The 17,740-nt window shown below is 65.5% G+C and overlaps 2 protein-coding genes across 2 annotated transcripts in view; both read right to left on the reverse strand.

Moving 5' to 3' along the window:
* Positions 1-8,278, reverse strand: part of SEMA4A (semaphorin 4A) — a 21,584-nt gene extending 13,306 nt beyond the window's left edge. Inside the window, exons 1-8 of the mRNA XM_085209551.1 lie at positions 8,102-8,278; positions 5,598-5,749; positions 4,816-4,878; positions 4,078-4,176; positions 3,105-3,207; positions 2,514-2,630; positions 1,073-1,203; positions 47-225 (exon numbers count right to left, since the gene is read on the reverse strand). Of these exons, the coding sequence (XP_085065677.1) occupies positions 47-225; positions 1,073-1,203; positions 2,514-2,630; positions 3,105-3,207; positions 4,078-4,176; positions 4,816-4,878; positions 5,598-5,749; positions 8,102-8,183 (926 nt within the window). The 5' untranslated portion in view covers positions 8,184-8,278. The remainder of the gene's footprint in view (positions 1-46; positions 226-1,072; positions 1,204-2,513; positions 2,631-3,104; positions 3,208-4,077; positions 4,177-4,815; positions 4,879-5,597; positions 5,750-8,101) is intronic.
* A 3,622-nt stretch (positions 8,279-11,900) lies between these two features.
* On the reverse strand, positions 11,901-17,537 carry LMNA (lamin A/C). Its single transcript, XM_085209793.1, has 6 exons — positions 17,469-17,537; positions 15,652-15,759; positions 15,442-15,561; positions 14,021-14,119; positions 12,688-12,918; positions 11,901-12,180 (listed from the first exon to the last, which is right to left on the reverse strand). The coding sequence occupies exons 1-6, from the start codon at positions 17,520-17,522 to the stop codon at positions 12,148-12,150; spliced, it is 645 nt and encodes a 214-aa protein (XP_085065919.1). The 5' UTR covers positions 17,523-17,537; the 3' UTR covers positions 11,901-12,147.
* Positions 17,538-17,740: the final 203 nt, after the last annotated feature.

Here is a 17,740-nt window from a genome sequence, read left to right on the forward strand (position 1 = left end):
AACCGCCCCACCCCATAGACCCCTCCCCCGCCCCCCCGCCCCGCACCGCCGATCGTTGAACACTCCGTAGAACTCAGCGCTGCGCTCGGTGCCCGGCGCGGGGGGCGCGGCGGCGACGTGCCGGATCCGCTCGTAGGGGAAGCGGCCGGGCAGCGCGCAGCGCAGCGGCGCCTTCAGGAACGTCGTCCATTTCTTCTGCAGCACTTTGTCCCCCCCCACGTCGCTCTGCGGCACGGCGGGGGCTCAGCCACGAGGACCCCCCCCACGGACCCCCCCTACGGACCCCCCCCAACGACCCTTCCCCAACACCCCCCCACGAACCCCTCCCACCGACCCCCACCCAAGGAACCCCCCAACGACCCCTCCCAACAGACCCCCCCCCATAGACGCCCCTCAACCCATGGATCCCCCCATAGACCCCCCCCACGGACTCCCCCCAACAGACCCCCCTCCCCCCCATAGACACCCTTCCACCTACGGACCGCCCCCCCCCACAGCCCCCCCTGCACCCACACCCCCATAGCAGCCCCTCTCCCCATAAGGACCCACCCCCCATAACATCCCCCCACCCCATAGGGACCCCTCTCCCCATAAGGACCCACCACCCCACAGTCCCCCCCACCCCATAAGGACCCACCGCCCCATAACGGCCCCCCCACCCCATAGGGATCCCTCTCCACATAAGGACCCACCACCCCACAGGCCCCCCCACCCCATAGGAGCCCCCACCCCATAAGGACCCCCCCACCCATAGGAGCCCCCACCCCACAGGACCCCCCACCCCATAGGAGCCCCCACCCCATAAGGACCCCCCACCCCATAGGAGCCCCCACCCCACACGACCCCCCACCCCATAGGAGCCCCCACCCCACACGACCCCCCCACCCCACACGACCCCCCACCCCATAGGAGCCCCCACCCCACACGACCCCCCACCCCATAGGAGCCCCCACCCCACACGACCCCCCACCCCACACGACCCCCCACCCCATAGGAGCCCCCACCCCATAGGAGCCCCCACCCCACACGACCCCCCACCCCACACGACCCCCCACCCCACACGACCCCCCACCTTGCACACGCGCGCCACCCTCGGCAGCCGGAGGCGCTGCCCGCAGCTCAGCTCGTGCGCCGTCTCCTCGAAGAAGAAATAAACCTGGTCGTCGTCGGGGGGGGCGGCCGAGGCCACGAAGGAGGCGTCGTCTGGGGGGCGGGGGGCGGTGAGGGGGCTGGGGGGGTTATGGGTCGTGGGGATCTATGGGGGGAGGGGCGCCTATGGGGTGGGGAGTCCTCATGGGGCGGTGGGTCCTTATGGGGTGAGGGGCTGCTATGGGGCGGTGGGTCTGAGATGCTGGGTCCCTATGGGGCGGTGACCCACATCTGTCGCTATGGGGCGGTGACCCACACCTGTATCTATGGGGCGGTGACCCACACCTGTATCTATGAGGCATTGACCCACATCTGTCGCTATGGGGCGGTGACCCACACCTGTATCTATGGGGCGGTGACCCACACCTGTATCTATGGGGTGGTGACCCACACCTGTCCCTATGGGGCGGTGACCCACACCTGTATCTATGGGACGGTGACCCACACCTGTCCCTATGGGGCGGTGACCCACACCTGTATCTATGGGGCGGTGACCCACACCTATATCTATGGGGCAGTGACCCACACCTGTATCTATGGGGCGGTGACCCACATCTGTCCCTATGGGGGCGGTGACCCACACCTGTCCCTATGGGGCGGTGACCCACACCTGTATCTATGGGGCAGTGACCCACACCTGTATCTATGGGGCGGTGACCCACACCTGTATCTATGGGGTGGTGACCCACACTTGTATCTATGGGGCGGTGACCCACACCTGTCCCTATGGGGCGGTGACCCACACCTGTCCCTATGGGGCGGTGACCCACACCTGTCCCTATGGGGTGGTGACCCACACCTGTATCTATGGGGTGGTTCCCCACACCTGTATCTATGGGGCAGTGACCCACACCTGTATCTATGGGGCGGTGACCCACACCTGTATCTATGGGGCGGTTCCCCACACCTGTATCTATGGGGCAGTGACCCACACCTGTATCTATGGGGCGGTGACCCACACCTGTATCTATGGGGCGGTGACCCACACTTGTATCTATGGGGCAGTGACCCACACCTGTATCTATGGGGCAGTGACCCACACCTGTCTCTATGGGGCGGTGACCCACACCTGTCTCTATGGGGCGGTGACCCACACCTGTCCCTATGGGGCGGTGACCCACACCTGTATCTATGGGGCGGTGACCCACACCTGTATCTATGGGGCGGTGACCCACACCTGTATCTATGGGGCAGTGACCCACACCTGTATCTATGGGGCGGTGACCCACACCTGTATCTATGGGGCGGTGACCCACACCTGTCCCTATGGGGCGGTGACCCACACCTGTCTCTATGGGGCAGTGACCCACACCTGTATCTATGGGGCGGTGACCCACACCTGTATCTATGGGGCGGTTCCCCACCTGCCAGCCAGCGCAGGAAGGCGTCCGTTTTGAGCGCAGTTCGGGCGCCCAGTGAGCGCGAGATGATCGGCTCCGTGCCGTGGAAGTTGTTGGCCGTGGCTGCGTACAGCTCACCGCCTGCCGTGGGGACAACGGGGGGGGGGCGGGGGGGTCAAAGGGGGCACAGGGGCAGTGGGGAGAGGGGGGTCAAAGGGGTCAGAGGGGTCAGGGGGTGAAATGGGGCAGAGGGGTGAAAGGGGTCGGAGGGGGCATTGGGTGGAGGGAGGTCAGAGGGGTCAGAGGTGGGAGAGGGGTCAAGGGGGTCAAAGGGGTCAGGGGGTCAGAGGGTCAGCGGGGTCACAGGGGTCACAGGGGTCAGGCAGTTCAGTGGGGCAGGGACACAAAATTCCCTTTGGGGTCACCTGGATCCACTTTTAGGGTCTCCCCCCCCTCCACTTTTGGGGTCACTTCTGAGGGTCTCAGGGTCCCCTTTTGGGGTCTCCACCAGCGGGGTCGCCCCCCTCAGTCTTTGGGGTCCCCCCCCCGATGACCCACTTTTGGGGTCTCCCCCCAGGGTCGCTTTTTGGGCTCCCCCCCCCATTTTTTGCTCACCGTCCAGCAGCGCAGTGTGGGAATGCTGGGGGTCGAAGGGGCTTTGGCCCTTTCCATCGCGCTGCCCCACTGCGACCCACGGCAGAGTGGAGTTTTCCAGGAGCTGTGGGGCAGGGAGGTCAGTGGGACCCACAGATGTGGGGCAGGAGGGGGGAGAGTCAGTGGGACCCATAGATGTGGGTGGGGGGGTCAGTGGGACCCATAGATGTGGGGTGAGGGGGAGTGGAAGTGTTGGGGGGTCAGTGGGATCCACAGATGTGGGGCAGGTGGGGGGAGAGTCAGTGGGACCCATAGATGTGGGTGAGGGGGTCAGTGGGATCCACAGATGTGGGGTGGGGGGGAGTGGAAGTGTTGCAGTGTCAGTGGGACCCATAGATGTGGGGCAGGAGGGGAGATGAAGTGTGGGGGGAACAGTGGGACCCATAGATTTGGGGCAGGGGGGGAAGTGTGGGGGGGAAGCAGGACCCATAGATGTGGGGCTCACAGCACCCCAGCCCCACAGCCCCACAGATAGGCGCTCCATTGCTCCCCAGCCCCATAGATGTGGGGCACATGGCATCCCGGCACCCCAGCCCCATAGATGTGGGGCGCACGGCACCCCATCTCCACAGCCCCACAGATAGGCGCCCCATTGCTCCCCAGCCCCATAGATGTGGGGCACATGGCATCCCGGCACCCCAGCCCCATAGATGTGGGGCGCACGGCACCCCATCTCCACAGCCCCACAGATAGGCGCCCCATTGCTCCCCAGCCCCATAGATATGGGGCGCGCATCCCCCAGCCCCGCACCCTCAGCCCCACACCCATGGGCCGCTCACCCATCACCCCACATCCTCCAGGGACACGCAGGCCCCACCCCCACCCCCACGGCGTCGCCCCGCCCCCATCCCCACCCCCTGCAGCCCTACGGGGTCCCCCATCACCCCACACTTTGGGGCCCCCCGCCCCCCCGCCCCCGGTTCCCCCGGCTCACGATGTGGGTGCAGGCGGGGCTGAAGGCGTTGGTGCCGCACGCGTACAGGTGGGTGCGGTTCAGAGCCACCAGAACCCGGATGAAGTTGAAGCACTCGGTCTGAGCGGGGACAGCCGCCATGGGGGGGCGCCCCACAGCGCCCCACAGCGCCCCATAGAGACCCATAGAGACCCATAAGGACCCATAGAGACCCATAGTACCCTATAGAGCCCCGCAGCGCCCTATAGTGCCCAGAGCCCCCCATAGTGCCCCATAGAGCCCCATAGCACCCCATAGCACCCTACAGCACCCCATAGTGCCCCATAGTGCCCCATAGAGCCCCATAGTGCCCCATAGCACCCTACAGCACCCTAGAGCGCCCCATAGAGCCCCACAGCAGCCCATAGCACCCCATAGAGCCCCATAGAGCCCCATAGCACCCTACAGTGCCCCATAGAGCCCCATAGCACCCCATATTACTCCATAGAGCTCCATAGAGCCCTATGGTGCCCCATAGCACCCTATAGTGCCCCATAGCATCCCACAACACCCTGCACCCCACAGCACCCCGCAACCCCAAACCCCACAACCCCACAGCACCCCACAGCACCCCATAACTCCACAACCCCACAACCCCAAACCCCACAACCCCACAGCACCCCACAGCACCCCATAACTCCACAACCCCACAACCCCACACCCCACAACCCCACAGCACCCCATAACTCCACAACCCCACAACCCCACAACCCCCCCCACCTCGGGGCTCTTCCTCTTAAGGCTGCACTCCCTCTTTTTCTCCTCCGTGGGTCCCCACGGCACCTATGGGGGCAAAGAAGGGGGTCTGTGGGGTCAATGGGGTCAGGGCTCAATGGGGTCGGTGGGGTCAGAGCTCTGTGGGGTCAGTGGAGTCAGTGGGGTCAGAGTTCTGTGGGATCAGTGGGGTCAGTGGGGTGGGGGTTCTGTGGGGTCGGTGGGGTGGAGGGATTTATGGGATCAGTGGGGTCATTGGGGTCAGGGCTCTGTGGGGTCAGTGGGGTGGGGGATTTCTGGGGTGGGGGCTGAGTGGGGTCAGTGGGGTCAGGGGCGTGATGGGGTCATTGGGGTCAGGGGCTCAATGGGGTCATTGGGGTGGGGGGATTTGTGGGGAGGGTACCGTGGGGTCATTGGGGTGGGGGGATTTCTGGGGGGGGCTGAGTGGGGTCAGTGGGGTCAGGGGCTCAATGGGGTCAGTGGGGTCAGGGGCTCAATGGGGTCAGGGGGTGGTGGGATTTATGGGATCAGTGGGATCATTGGGGTCAGGGCTCTGTGGGGTCAGTGGGGTGGGTGGGGGATTTCTGGGGTGGGGGCTCAGTGGGGTCAGTGGGGTCAGGGGCTCAATGGGGTCATTGGGGGGGGGATTTCTGGGGTGGGGGCTGAGTGGGGTCAGTGGGTTGGGGGCTCAATGGGGTCATTGGGGTGGGAGGATTTATGGGGTGGGGGCTCAATGGGGTCATTGGGGTGGGGGGATTTCTGGGGAGGGTCCGTGGGGCGGCGCTGACCGTGGCGACGAGGCGGGGCGCTGCGGGGTCGCTGACGTTGAGCGCCAGCACGGCGTCCCGGGCGCCCACGTAAAGCAGCGCCTCCTCCGCGTCCAGCAGCAACGCGTCGCTGTGCCGGCAGGGGACGCGCCAGAGCGGGCGGCGGGGGTCGCCTGGGGAGAAACGGGGGGGGAGGGGGTTGGGGGGTGGAGTGGGGGGGGTTGGGGGTCTGGGGGTCTGTGGGTCTGGGGGTGGGGGGGCTGGGGGGTGGGGGGTCTTTGGGTCTGGGGGCTCTATGGGGTCAGGGGGTCTGGGGTGTCTGGGGGCTGGGGGGGTCATTGTGGGGTCTGGGTAGTTTGTAGGGTCTGTGGGGCACATGGGGTCTATGGGGTTGGGGGTCTGTGGGGTGGGGGGAGGCTTGGGTCTCAGGGGTCTGTGGGGCACAAGAGGTCTGTGGGGCAGCGGGGTCTTTGGGTCGTGGGGTCAGTGGGGTCTGTGGGGTGGGGGGGTCTGTGGGGTCAGTGGGCGTGGCAGTGGGTCCATAGGGACGTGGGGTCTGTTGGGGTCTGTGGGGTCATGGGGTCAGTGGGGTCAGTGGGGTTTGGGGTCATGGGGTCAGTGGGGTCGTGCTGTGAGGTCTGTGGGGTCTGGGTCTGTGGATCTGTGGGGTCTGTGGGGTCTGTGGGGTCTGGTGGGGTCTGTGGGGACTGTGGGGTCTGTGGGGTCTGTGGGGTCTGTGGGGTCTGTGGGGTCAGTGGGGTCAGTGGGGTCTGTGGGATCTGTGGGGTCAGTGGGGTCTGTGGGGTCTGTGGGGTCTGTGGAGTCTGTGGGGTCTGTGGGGTCTGTGGGGTCAGTGGGGTCAGTGGGGTCTGTGGGGTCTGTGGGATCAGTGGGGGGGAAGGGGCATCACTTCCCCATAGGCGCCCCACACTTCCCCACACTGCGCGGCTTCCGGCCCGGAACGGGATCCCGAAAGGGGATGTGGGGCCGAGATCCGCGTGTGGGGCGGGGGGCAGCAGGGCCCTATGGGGTCGGGCGCTATGGGGTCAGAGTGCAGCGCTGTATGGGGTCGGGGTGCAGCGCTGTGGGGCCGGGGAAACAGGAATTGCAGCAGAGCAGTGGAGAGGAAGTGGTGCTGTGGGGTGTGGGGAACTTTGTAGGGTGCTCTATAGGGTGCTCTATAGGGTGCTTTGTAGGGTGCTCTATAGGGCGCTTTGTAGGGTGCTTTGTAGGGTGCTCTGTAGGGTGCTCTATAGGGTGCTCTGTAGGGTGCTCTATAGGGCGCTTTGTAGGGTGCTTTGTAGGGTGCTCTGTAGGGTGCTCTATAGGGTGCTCTGTAGGGTGCTCTGTAGGGTGCTCTATAGGGTGCTCTGTAGGGTGCTTTGTAGGGTGCTCTATAGGGTGCTCTGTAGGGTGCTTTGTAGGGTGCTCTATAGGGTGCTCTGTAGGGTGCTCTGTAGGGTGCTCTGTAGGGTGCTCTGTAGGGTGCTCTGTAGGGTGCTCTTGTAGGGTGCTCTGTAGGGTGCTCTATAGGGTGCTCTGTAGGGTGCTCTATAGGGTGCTCTATAGGGTGCTCTGTAGGGTGCTCTATAGGGTGCTCTGTAGGGTGCTCTGTAGGGTGCTCTGTAGGGTGCTCTATAGGGTGCTCTGTAGGGTGCTTGTAGGGTGCTCTGTAGGGTGCTCTGTAGGGTGCTCTATAGGGTGCTCTGTAGGGTGCTTCTGTAGGGTGCTCTATAGGTGCTCTGTAGGGTGCTCTGATGGGTGCTGTGAGCATAGCTGCGTCTACTGTGCGCCTATGGGTGCAGCTGCTCCCCAGCCCCCCGGCTGCCCCATAGCTGCACCCATGGGTGCCCGACACCCCCCCCAAACCCACCCCTACGGCCCCACAGCCACGGCCCCAGAACTGCCACCCCATAACACGGGGATTACTGAGCTGGGGAGCACCCATGGGTGCCCACCCCCACCCCAACTCCACAGCCCCCCACCCCCACATCGGGGCAGCGCCCATGGGTGCCCCACATCCCCCTGCACCCCACATTCCTCCCACCCCAAACCCAACCCCACAGCTCCACAACGAGGCAGCACCCATGGGTGCCCCAACCCCACATCCTTCCCAACCCCACAACCCCACAGCCGCACAGCAAGGCAGCACCCACGGGTGCCCCACAACCCCCCTAACCCCACAACCTCCCCACCCGACCCCCGCTCCTCCCAACCCCGCAGCCCCCGCGGAGGCAGCAGCACCCACGGGTGCCCCACACTCCCACCCCAAACCCTACCTCCCAACCCCACAGCTCCAACCCCACAACCCCCCAGCCCTCCACGGAGGCAGCAGCACCCACGGGTGCCCCACACTCCCACCCCAACCGCACACCCTCCAACCCCGCCATCCCACAACCCCCCAACGGAGGCAGCAGCACCCATGGGTGCCTCGCACCCCCCCCAACCCCACACCTCCCAACCGCCCAGGCCCCCAACGGAGGCAGCAGCACCCATGGGTGCCCCCATCTCCCCCACGCTCTCACCGGCCGGGATGTTGACCCTCGGCGGGAGCTGAGCGCGGAGCAGCAGCGCGTGGAGCAGCGCGGCGCACAGCAGGCGGAGCATCGCGGGCGGAGTGCGGGGCGCTGCGGGGCGGCGGGGCGGGAAGCGCTGCGGGACGGGGAGCGGAAATGGGCCGGGGGGGGACGGGGAACCGCGGGGCTCCACGGGCGCCACGCGAGGCGAGGAGTTCCGGACCCACGGACGGACGGACGGACGGATGGGGGTGGGGGGGGTGGGGGTGGGGGTGGGGGGGGGGATCCTCCCGCACCCCTCCGGCCCCGCACGGAACCCCGCACGTCGGCGCGGGGCCCGGCCCCCAACTGGGATTGCTGAGCACCCATGGGTGCCCGACAGCCACCCCGACCCCACAACCCCATAACCCCAAGTAGACATGGCCGAGCACCCGTGGGTGCCCCGCACCCCCCGTAACCCCACATCCCTCCCAAACCCAACCCCACAACCTCCCACCCCAACCCCACCCTTCCCACCCCATAACCCTGCAGCCCCATAACCCCCAAAGTAGCACCCATGGGTGCCCGACAGCCTGACAGCCCCACAGCCCTACAACCCCATAACAAAGTAGCACCCATGGGTGCCCCAGACCCTTCCAGCCCCACATCCCTCTCACCCCAAACCCAACCCCACAACCTCCCACCCCAACCCCACTCCTTCCCACCCCATAACCCCGCAGTCCCATAACCCCAAAAGTAGCATCCGTGGGTGCCCGACAGCCACCCCAACCCCACAACCTCCCGGCCCCATAACCCAACCCAGCCCCATAACCCCCAAAGTAGCACCTATGGGTGCCTGACAGCCACCCCGACCCTACAACCTTCCACTCCTCCTGGCCCCATAACCCCAACCCAGCCCCATAACCCCAAAGTAGCACCCATGGGTACCCGACAGCCTTCCAGCCCCACAGCCCTACAACCCCATAACAAGGCAGCACCCATGGGTGCCCCACACCCCCCATAACCCCACATCCCTCTCACCCCCAAACCCAACCCCACAACCTCCCACCCCAACCCCACCCCTCCTGGCCCCATAACCCCGCAGCCCCATAACCCCAAAAGTAGCACCCATGGGTGCCCAACATCCTTGCAGCCCCACAGCCCCACAACCCCATAACAAGGCAGCACCCATGGGTGCCCCCCAGCCCCCCCAACCCCACATCCCTCCCAGCTCCAAACCCAACTCCCCAACCCCACACCCCAACTCCACAACCCCACAACGAGGCAGCACCCATGGGTGCCCCACACCCCCCGTAACCCCACATCCCTCCCACCCCAACCCCACCCCTCCCGGCCCCATAACCCCCAGCCCCATAAACCCCATAACAAAGCAGCACCCATGGGTGCTCACCATATAACACCCGTTCCCAACCCTATGGGGCGACGGGTCGCGGTTTCCCCCGACCCCATAATTCGCCCCACTGCCCGCCCCATAGAAGCGGCCCCTGAACCTGAAAGTCCGGTGGGGGGGGGGGGGGAGGAACGGCCCTATAGAACCGGGTGGTGTGGGGCAGGGGAGGGAGGTGTCATCATCCTATGGGGCTGAGCGCCATCCTATGGGGCTGAATGCAATCCTATGGGGCTGAGTGCAATCCTATGGGGCTGAGCATCATCCTATGGGGCTGAGCGCCATCCTATGGGGCTGAGCGTCATACTGTGGGGCTGAGTGCCATCCTATGGGGCTGAATGTCACCCTATGGGGCGGATGTGGGGCCGTGGGGTTATGGGGCTGGCGATTTGTGGGCGGGGGGGGGGGGTGTGTGAAGTGCTCCCTTCACTTTCTCCCATATCTCCTCTTCACCCCATAACTACTCTGCCCCACACATCCACACTGCGCCCCACATCTCCCCCCCTGCCCACCGCCCCACATCCCGGCGGCCCCATAAGCAGCTTCGGGCCCCCTCCCCTCCCCCCCCGGCTCAATGGGGCCCTGCAGCCTTAATCCCCCCCGGCACGTGGGAATGGGGGAGCGCTGCGCCGCCCCCCCCCCACCCTCGGATCGGGGCTCTGCCCCATAGCAACACTGCCCCCAAAGTGCCCCCCACCCCACATAGAGTGCCCCCCCATGAGTGCCCCACATGCGGTGCCCCTCCAGTGCCCCATAGCCCCCAAAGTGCCCCCCTCCCCCCCCCGAGTGCCCCACACACAATACGCCCCCCCCAGCCCCACACAACGCCCCCCATCGTCCGCAAAGTGCCCCCCCGACCCCCAGCCCCAATTCCGGTGGGTGTAGGAACGCCCCCCCCCCCCCTCCTCCCCCAGAGTCGGGCAGACCCACATCACTGCTGGGGGGGGGTCTGTATGGGGTGGGTGGGGATTCTGTATGATGGGGGGCGGGGGGGTCTCTATGGGGTGGGGAAGGGGGGGTCTGTATGATGGGGGGCGGGGGCCTGGATGGGGGTGGTGAGGAGGGGTCTGTATGATGGGGGGGGCAGAGGGGGGGTCTGTATGATGGAGGGGACGGGATCCTGGATGGGGGGTCTGTATGATGGGGGGTCTGGTGGGATGGGGCAGGGGGGGTCTGTATGATGGGGGGGGCGGAGGGGGGGTCTGTATGATGGAGGGGACGGGGGGCCTGGATGGGGGTCTGAAGGGGGGGTCTGTATGACGGGGGGGGGGGGGCACCCACCTGGCAGCGCCCGCAGCCGCAGCGCTCGGCGCCGGCAAAGCGGATTTGGGATCGCGCTGAGCTGCGGTGCCTGGCACGGGGGGGGGGGGGGCTGGAGGGGGGGTCCCAGGGTCCCGGGGGGTCTGTGTCGTTCGGGGGGGTCCCGATATCCCAAGGGGGGTCTGTGTCCTTCGGGGGTCCCGATATCCCAAGGGGGGTCTGTGTCCTTCGGGGGGGTCCCGATATCCCAAGGGGGGGGGTCTGTGTCCTTCGGGGGGTCCCGATATCCCAAGGGGGGGGGTCTGTGTCCTTCGGGGGGGTCCCGATATCCCAAGGGGGGTCTGTGTCCTTCGGGGGGGTCCCTCGGGCTGATTTGAGCCCCCGGGGGGGTCCCGCTGCCGTTTGGGGTCTCACTGCCCGGGGGGCTCCGTGAGTCTGATTTCAGCCCCCCCGGCGTGGCCCAGGGGGTCCCAGTGCCCCGGGGGGTCTCACGGCCCCTGGAGGGGGGGGGGGGTCCAACAGTGGGGGGGTCCGGGTGTCCCGGGGGTCCCACAGAGCTGAGGGGGGGCTCCCATTCCCTGGGGGGGCCATCGGTCCGATTTCAGCCCCTCCCATCATGGGATCCCAAAACCCAACAATGCCCCCAAAGAGGGGGGATCTGAAGCCTCCCGGAAATGGACCCCAAAGAGGGGGTGACCCAGAGACCCCCCCAAAATGGCCCAGAAGGGGGGGGGGGACCCGGAGCCCTCCCAAAATGCCCCCAAGGAGGGGGGGGGATCTGAGGCCACCCAAAAATGCCCCCAAGGAAGGGGGGGGGGGGACCTGGAGCCCCAAAATGTCCCCGAAGAGGGGGGAATCCGCAGCCCCCCCAAAAAATGCCCCCAAGGATGCGGGGGGGGGGGAACCTGGAGCCCAAAAATGCCTCCAAGAGGGGGGGGGGGCCCAGAGCCCCCTAAAAAATGGCCCAGGAGGGGGGGGGGGACCCGGAGCCCCCCAAGGTGTGTGGAGGGGGATCTGAAGCCACCCAAAAATGCCCCCAAGGGGGGGTGGGGGAGCACAGAGCCCCCCCCAAAACACCACAGGGCTCCGGGCTGAGCCCCCCCCCCGCCGAGCAGCGCTGCCCGCTGCGGTTCGTTTTTATGCAGACACCAACAAAAGGAGTTTTGCAGCAGCAAAGCTTTTACTTTTTATTCTCTCACATACAGACACCGGGGGGGCGGGGGGGTCATAGAAATAGAGATTCTGTTTCCCTTTACAAAAAGAGGGGAAGCGGCTCCCGGCGCTGGGGGCGGAGCTCCGTACAAAACTCGAATAGAAAAGAGAAGAACAAAAAAAGCCATCTTTGGTTTGCGCTTCTTTGGGAGGAAATGAGCCCAAAATGAGGGGGGGGCCGCCGGGGGGGGCAGCACTACATAATGCTGCAGCCCTGCGGAGCCGGAGCCTGCGGGGAGAGACGGACAGACGGACGTGAGGGAGATGGGGGGACAAAAGGGACAGGAATGGGGACAGGAATGGGGACGGTGAGGACAGGAGGGACAGAAGAAGGGGCAAAAGGGACAGAAGGTGGGACAAGAAAGGGACAGAAGGGACAAAAGGGACAGGAGAGACAGGAGGGATGGGAGAAGGGACAGGAATGGGGACAGGAGGGACAAAAGAAGGGATAGAAGGGACAGGAATAGGGACTGAGGACAGAAGGAACAGGAATGGGGACAGGAGGGACAAAAAAGGGGTAAAAGGGACAGGAGAGGGGACAGGAGAGAAAGGAAATGGGACAGGAGAGAAAGGAGAGGAAGGAGAGGAATGGGAGAGGGGACTGGGACAGAAAGGACAGGACAGGAGGGGTGGGGGCACAGGGGGGAGGGGGGGCACAGGTGGGTGGTGGGGGCACAGGAGCACCGGGTCACGCGCCGCCCCTCGCCCCGCCCCCCCTCGCCCCCTCCCCACTCACGTGACGCCTGGGCCCGGCGCCGCCCAGCACGTAGGATCGGCCCAGCAGCCCCTCGCCGATGCCGCCTCCGGAGCTGCGGTAACCGCGGCTGACGGTGACGGTGGAGGTGGAGGAGGTGGAGGAGGCGACGGCGGCGCCGCTTTTGTCGGCCGGCTGCCCGCAGGTCCCGCACAGCACCGTGCGGGAGCGCAGGTTGTATTCGGCCGGGTCTGCGGAGCCGCTGCAGCCGGGCTGGGGGGGAAACGGGGGGGAACAGCGGGGATTGAGGGCTCAGAGCGGCTGGGGCGGCACCCAGGGGAGAGGGGGGGACACAGAAGCCCACCCCCCAAAAAGAAAATGCTCCCCCCAAGGAGGGGGATCCAGAGCTGCCCCAAAATGCCACCCCCGGTTGGGCAGTGTGGCACGTGGTGCCCCCTAGCGCCCAGTAGTGGGCAACAGCGCCCCCTAGCGCCCAGTAGTGGGCAAGAGCGCCCCCTAGCGCCCAGTAGTGGGCATCAGCGCCCCCTAGCGCCCAGTAGTGGGCAACAGCGCCCCATAGCGCCCAGTAGTGGGCAATAACGCCCCATAGCGCCCAGTAGTGGGTAACAGCGCCCCATAGCGCCCAGTAATGGGCAACAGCGCCCCATAGCGCCCAGTAGTGGGCAATAACGCCCCATAGCGCCCAGTAGTGGGCAACAGCGCCCCATAGCGCCCAGTAGTGGGCAATAGGTCCCTAGCGTCCCATAGCACCCAACAGTGTCCCATAGCGCCCCATAGCGCCCCATAGCGCCCAGTAGTGGGCAATAGTGCCCCATTGCTCCCCATAGCACCCAACAGTGCCCCATAGTGCCCCATAGCGCCCCATAGCGCCCAGTAGTGCCCCATAGCACTTCAAAGCACCCAATAGTGCCCCATAGCGCCCAGTAATGCCCCATAGCGCCTCATAACACCCAGCAGTGCCCCATAGCACCCAGCAACACCCAATAATGCCCTACAGCACCCAACAGTGCCCCACAGCACCCCATAGCACCCAATAGTATGCAATAGCACCCCATAGTGCCCCATAGTGCCCAGCAGTGCCCCATAGTGCCCCACAGTGTCCAGCAGTGCCCCACAGTGCCTCGTAGCGCACTATAGTTCCTCACAGTGCCCCATAGTGCCCTGCAGTGCCCCATAGAGCCCCAGTAGTGCCCTGTAGTGCCCACTAGTGCCCCGCAGTGCCCCACAGTGCCTCGTAGTGCCCTATAGTTCCTCACAGTGCCCCATAGTGCCCTATAGTTCCTCGTAGTGCCCTGCAGTGCCCCATAGTGCCCCATAGTTCCTCACAGCGCCCCTCAGCGCCCACAGCACTCACATGGTGGTGGCGGTGATGGACGCTGACTTCGTCGTCCTCCTCATCGTCATCGTCGTCGTTGATGATGACGGTGCGCACCAACTTCCGCATGGCCACCTCCTGCACAGCCACCGCAACGGGAATGGGGTCAGGGCTGGGGTCAGGGCTGGGGTTGGGGTCAGGGCTGGGGTCAGGGTCGGGACTGGGTTTGGGGTTGGGGTCAGGGTCAGATTGGGGTCAGAGTTAGGGTTGGGGTCAGGATTAGGTTAGAGTTGGGGTCAGGGTCAGGTTTTGATCACACTGGGGTCAGGGCTGGGGTCAGAGTTGGGTTGGGGTCAGGGCTGGGGTCAGGATTGGGATCAGGCCTGGGGTCAGAGTCAGGACTGGGGTTGGGGTCAGGGTCAGATTGGGATCAGGGTTAAAGTTGGACTTGGTGTCAGGGTCAGAGTTGGGGTCGGTTTTTGGGGTCAAGGTTAGTTTGGGGTCAGGGTTGGAGTTGGGGTCAGAGTTGGGGTCAGGATTGGTCGGGTCAGGGTCAGAGTTGGGGTCAGGATTGGGGTCAGGGTCAGTTTGGAGTCAGGGTTGGGACTGGGGTCAGGGTGAGGGTCAGAGTTAAAGTTAGGGTCAGCCACTGCGTCATGGGGGAGAGGACGATGGGATTGGGGTCAGGATTGGGGTCGCGATTGGGTCAGAGCTGGGGTTGGGGTCAGGATTAGGGTAGGGTTGGGGTCAGGGTCAGGTTTTGATCACACTGGGGTCAGGGTTGGGGTCAGGGTTGGGGTCAGGGTCAGGGTGGGGGTCAGGGTTGCAATTGGGGGTCAGGGTCAGGTTAGGGTCACATTGGGGTCAGGGTTGGGGGGTCAGGGTCCCACTGGGGCTGGGGGTCGGGGTGGGGTTGTGGTTCGGGTCAGAGTTGGGGTTGGGGTCAGGGTTGGGATTTGGGCTGGTATTGGGGTTGGGATCAGTGCCAGAGTTGGGGTTATGGTTGGGGTTGGGGTCAGGGTCAGGTTACGGTCACATTGGGGTCAGGACTGGGGTCAGGGTCAGGTTGGGATCACAATGGGGTCAGGGTTGGGGGGTCAGGGTCCCACTGGGGCTGGGGGTTGGGGTAGGGTTGTGGTTGGGGTCAGAGTTGGGGTTGGGGTTGTGGTTGTGGTTGGGGTCAGAGTTGGGGTCGGGTTGTGGTTGGGGTCAGAGTTGGGGTCAGGGTGGGGTTGTGGTTGGGGTCAGAGTTGGGGTCAGGGTGGGGTTGTGGTTGGGGTCAGAGTTGGGGTCAGGTGGGGTTGTGGTTGGGGTCAGAGTTGGGGTCGGGGTGGGTTGTGGTTGGGGTCAGAGTTGGGGTCAGGTTGTGGTTGGGGTCAGAGTTGGGGTCAGGGTGGGGTTGTGGTTGGGGTCCAGTTGGGGGCGGAGCCGCGGCTGGGCTGCGCTCAGTTCCCCCCCACCTCTCCGTTGGAGTTGATGAGGGCGGTGCGCAGGCTGTCCCCGCTGCCCCAGCTGCTCTGCGCTTTCCACACCACGTCGCTGGGGGGGCTGTGAGTGGCACCGGCCCCCGAGGCCCAGATCTGAGATGGGGGGGGGGGAAATGGCACAAAGTGACGCCTTTGGAGATGGGGGGGGGGGGGGATGCGGTGACCCCCCCTCCCAGCACTCACCGTGACGGCCTGACCCGCCTTCAGCGTGAACTTGGGGGGGAAGCGGTACGTGAGGGGGGGGTCGTCCCCGTTCTGCCTCTTCACCTGCCAGTTCCCCAGGGCCTGGTCCTAAGGGGGGGGGGGGGGACATGGGGGGGGGGAGACATCAGCACACGTCTGTGGGGTGGGGGGGGCTGGGACCCCCCCTCAAATATCGCCACCCCCAGAAGGAGGGAATCAAAGCCCTCACCCCGCACCTGTGGGGGAGACCCCCCCAAATATCACCCCCCCCCCCAAATATCACCACCCCCCAAATATCACCACCCCCCCAAGTATCACCCCCCCCCAAATATCACCCCCCCCAAATATCACCCCCCCCAAATATCACCACCCTCCTGGACCCCCCCTCCACACACAGCCCCCAGCCCCCCCCCCGAAATGAGGCATTCAATGCCCTCACCTCGAAGCAATGGGGCTGTATGGGGCTGTATGGGGCTGTATGGGGCTGTATGGGGCTGGGATCCCCCCCCAGATATAAACCCCCTCCCCTCCCAAAGGAAGAATTCAATGTTCTCACCCCACATCTGTGGGGCTGAGTAGGGTGGGAAGCCCCCCCCCCAATAACACCCCCCCCCCCCAAAAAAAAGGAGAGATTCAATGTCCTCAGCCTCCATCCACGGAGCTGCATGGTGGAGGGACCCCCCCAGATATAAACCCCCCCCACCCCAAAAGTCAACATCCTCGCTCCACATCCATGGGGCTGAGTGGGGCTGGGACCCTTCCCTCCCCCCCCCAAATAACCCCCCCGGGACCCCCCCCGTACATCACCTCCCAAAAAAGAAGAACTCAGCCCCCCCACCCCCCTCTACCCCCCCGACTCCCCCAAACCCCCTCCGACCCTCATCCCCCCACCTCCCCCCACCCCCCAAATTCCTCCCCCTTCATCCCAATCCCCCCACCGCCCCTCATCCCCCCACCCCTCTCCACCCCCCCCATCTCCTCACCCCGCAGCCCTGGGGTCAGGGGTCAGCCCTGGGGTCACCCCTAGGCTCATCCCCCCCCCCCAACTCCACCCCCCCACCCTCCCCCATCCCCCCCACAACCCTGGGGTCAGGGACCCCCCCCCCCCCCCATCCCCCCCATCCCCCCATCCCCCATTGAATTTGTTCCTCAGACGGCCGAATCTCCTTCCAGATCCACCTCCATCCCCCCCCAACCCCCCCCCCCCCCACCCCCATCACCCAACATCCTCACCCACAGCCCTGGGGTCAGGGACCCCCAACCCCCCATCCCCCCCCATCCCCCCCCTCCCCTCCCATCCCCACCTCATTGAATTTGTTCCTCAGACGGACGAATCTCCTTTCCAGATCCACCTCCACCCCCTCCATCCCCCCCCACCCCCCCACTCCCCCACCCCCCTCACCCAACATCCTCACCCACAGCCCTGGGGTCAGGGACCCCCAACCCCCCCTTCCCCCCCCATCCCCCCCTTCCCCCCCTCCCCACCTCGTTGGATTTGTTCCTCAGACGGACGAATCTCCTTCCAGATCCACCTCCATCCCCCCCACCCCCCCACCCCCCTCAGCCCCTCACCCAACATCTTCACCCACAGCCCTGGGGTCAGGGACCCCCACCCCCCCCTTTGCCCCCCATCCCCCCCTTCCCCCCCTCCCCACCTCGTTGGATTTGTTCCTCAGACGGCCGAATCTCCTTCCAGATCCATCCCCCCCCACCCCCCACCCTCCTCAGCCCCTCACCCAACATCCTCACCCACAGCCCTGGGGTCAGGGACCCCCACCCCCCACTTTGCCCCCCATCCCCCCTTCCCCCATCCCCACCTCGTTGGATTTGTTCCTCAGACGGACGAATCTCCTTTCTAGATCCACCTCCATCCCCCCCCACCCCCCTCAGCCCCTCACCCAACATCTTCACCCACAGCCCTGGGTCAGGGACCCCCACCCCCCCCTTTGCCCCCCATCCCCCCCTTCCCCCCCTCCCCACCTCGTTGGATTTGTTCCTCAGACGGACGAATCTCCCTTCCAGATCCACCTCCTCCACTCCCACCCTCCCGCTGGTCCTGGCGTGATGGGAGAAGCTGGTTCTGCCCTCC

This window comes from Meleagris gallopavo, chromosome 27 (genome assembly GCF_905368555.1).
Source record: "Meleagris gallopavo chromosome 27, MGAL_WU_HG_1.1, whole genome shotgun sequence".
NCBI lineage: Eukaryota > Metazoa > Chordata > Aves > Galliformes > Phasianidae > Meleagris > Meleagris gallopavo.

Excerpts from the sequence above, each read along its gene's own strand:
- LMNA (XM_085209793.1), bottom strand. The coding sequence starts at position 17,522 with ATGGAGGTGGATCTAGAAAGGAGATTCGTCCGTCTGAGGAACAAATCC. Across the intron at positions 15,562-15,651 it reads AGGCGGGTCAGGCCGTCACG|ATCTGGGCCTCGGGGGCCGG; the intron begins GTGAGTGCTGGG and ends CCCCCATCTCAG. Across the intron at positions 14,120-15,441 it reads TCATCAACTCCAACGGAGAG|GAGGTGGCCATGCGGAAGTT; the intron begins GTGGGGGGGAAC and ends GTGGCTGTGCAG.